The 1,460-nt window shown below is 40.1% G+C and overlaps 1 protein-coding gene across 1 annotated transcript in view; it reads right to left on the minus strand.

Moving 5' to 3' along the window:
• LOC109835150 (LOB domain-containing protein 29-like) overlaps positions 574-1,460 on the minus strand; it is a 1,207-nt gene continuing 320 nt past the window's right edge. The window contains exon 2 of the mRNA XM_020403141.1: positions 574-1,096. Coding sequence (XP_020258730.1) covers positions 717-1,096 — 380 coding nt within the window. The 3' untranslated portion in view covers positions 574-716. The remainder of the gene's footprint in view (positions 1,097-1,460) is intronic.

Below are 1,460 nucleotides of genomic sequence, written 5' to 3' on the forward strand. Positions count from 1 at the left end.
CTCGGAATTGGGAAAGAGAGGAGAGCGGCTTTTTCTCTCTAAACTCTCTCCGTTTTCTTTTCTTTTTTGTTTTCGTTGTAGTTGGGATTATCGATTTCCACAATGGCAGCTTTAGTGGACCGCGAGCAGAAGGAGAGGGGTAAGGGGAGGAGCTGGACAGCGGTGTTGGGTTTTTTTGGGGAGAACTGCACGCAGTCCCGTGCAGTTTGAGAATTGCAAAACCAACTCTTTCTTCTGAAAAGGATCGGTTTTGCTCATTAATTTTTTACAGGGTCGATTTTGCTTAATAAATTTAAAAAATGGTTGTTTTTAAAAGTTTGTCCTCATAATAATACACTAAATTAACACTATTGACGAGTCAGATTAAGAATTAATTAGTGTTAACCAATGTACCTTCCTTATTATTATTTTTTACACTGAGTCAGAGTATTCTCAATTGCAAGTATTCGTTCGTCCAGTGCGTGCCATTTTGTTTTTCCCCCCATTAAAACACTTGAGAGAACCAAACGCCTGTAAAGACCCTTATCCTTACAAACTTCCAGCATTAACTAAAATCTATTATAATCACCAAAGTTCGCCATATAATAATATGATCATACTGTTCGTACACCAGCACCCCTTGACATTACCTCATGAAGGTTTCCACCACTACTCATGGTGTGGATTCATTCACTAAGGGTGCTACGTAACAAAATTGTCGATGAGTTGGTTCACCGCTAGGAATGCTGAAGATATGCGAAGGCTACAGATTGAAGGTCCTCCATGTCGTCATACATAACTGGTCTCATCTTGCAAGAAGAGCTGTCGTCAGTGCTGAAGGAGAAATGCTCGTCGCTCAGGCTGTTCTGAGAAGACCCGATAAAGTTTGACCCGAAAAGGACGTTCTCGCTGTACACCATGTTTTCATGACCATTGATGGAGGGGTTTGAAATTGCGTTTGAATTTTGTGTCTGAACGAAGCCGTGCCCATCCTGTTGATAAGGTGGGAAATTATTGTGGAAGCTCTCTTCTTGAGGGCTGCTTGCGCTGCTGCCAAAGTCTTGCATCGCTGCTTGAGCCTTGAGTGAGGTCAGTTGTGCTTGCAAATTCACGACCTACACAAAAAAAAAAAAAAAACAAGTCGAAATATGATTATTTATTTCTAATGTTGGAAACCATACTCAAAAAATGACCAGGGGGTTAAATGTAGACCTCGTATATATAGTATCAATGTTTGAACGTACTATATATCCCTTGGTTTCGTTGTTGCAGATGGACCCGTGTGTTAAATTTTTTTTTACACTTTTACCCTCAAATAGACTGATTTCACTCGTGACAACATCCGTCAATGTTTCACACGGTTAAAAAATATCAAAACCAAAAATTTAACCAAAGGGGTCCGTCTGCAACAATGAAACTACAGGGATAGTAAGTATGGAACGTTGATACTAAGGAGAGTCTGTGAGCAATTAACTAACAAC

Source organism: Asparagus officinalis, chromosome 1 (genome assembly GCF_001876935.1).
Source record: "Asparagus officinalis chromosome 1, Aspof.V1, whole genome shotgun sequence".
NCBI lineage: Eukaryota > Viridiplantae > Streptophyta > Magnoliopsida > Asparagales > Asparagaceae > Asparagus > Asparagus officinalis.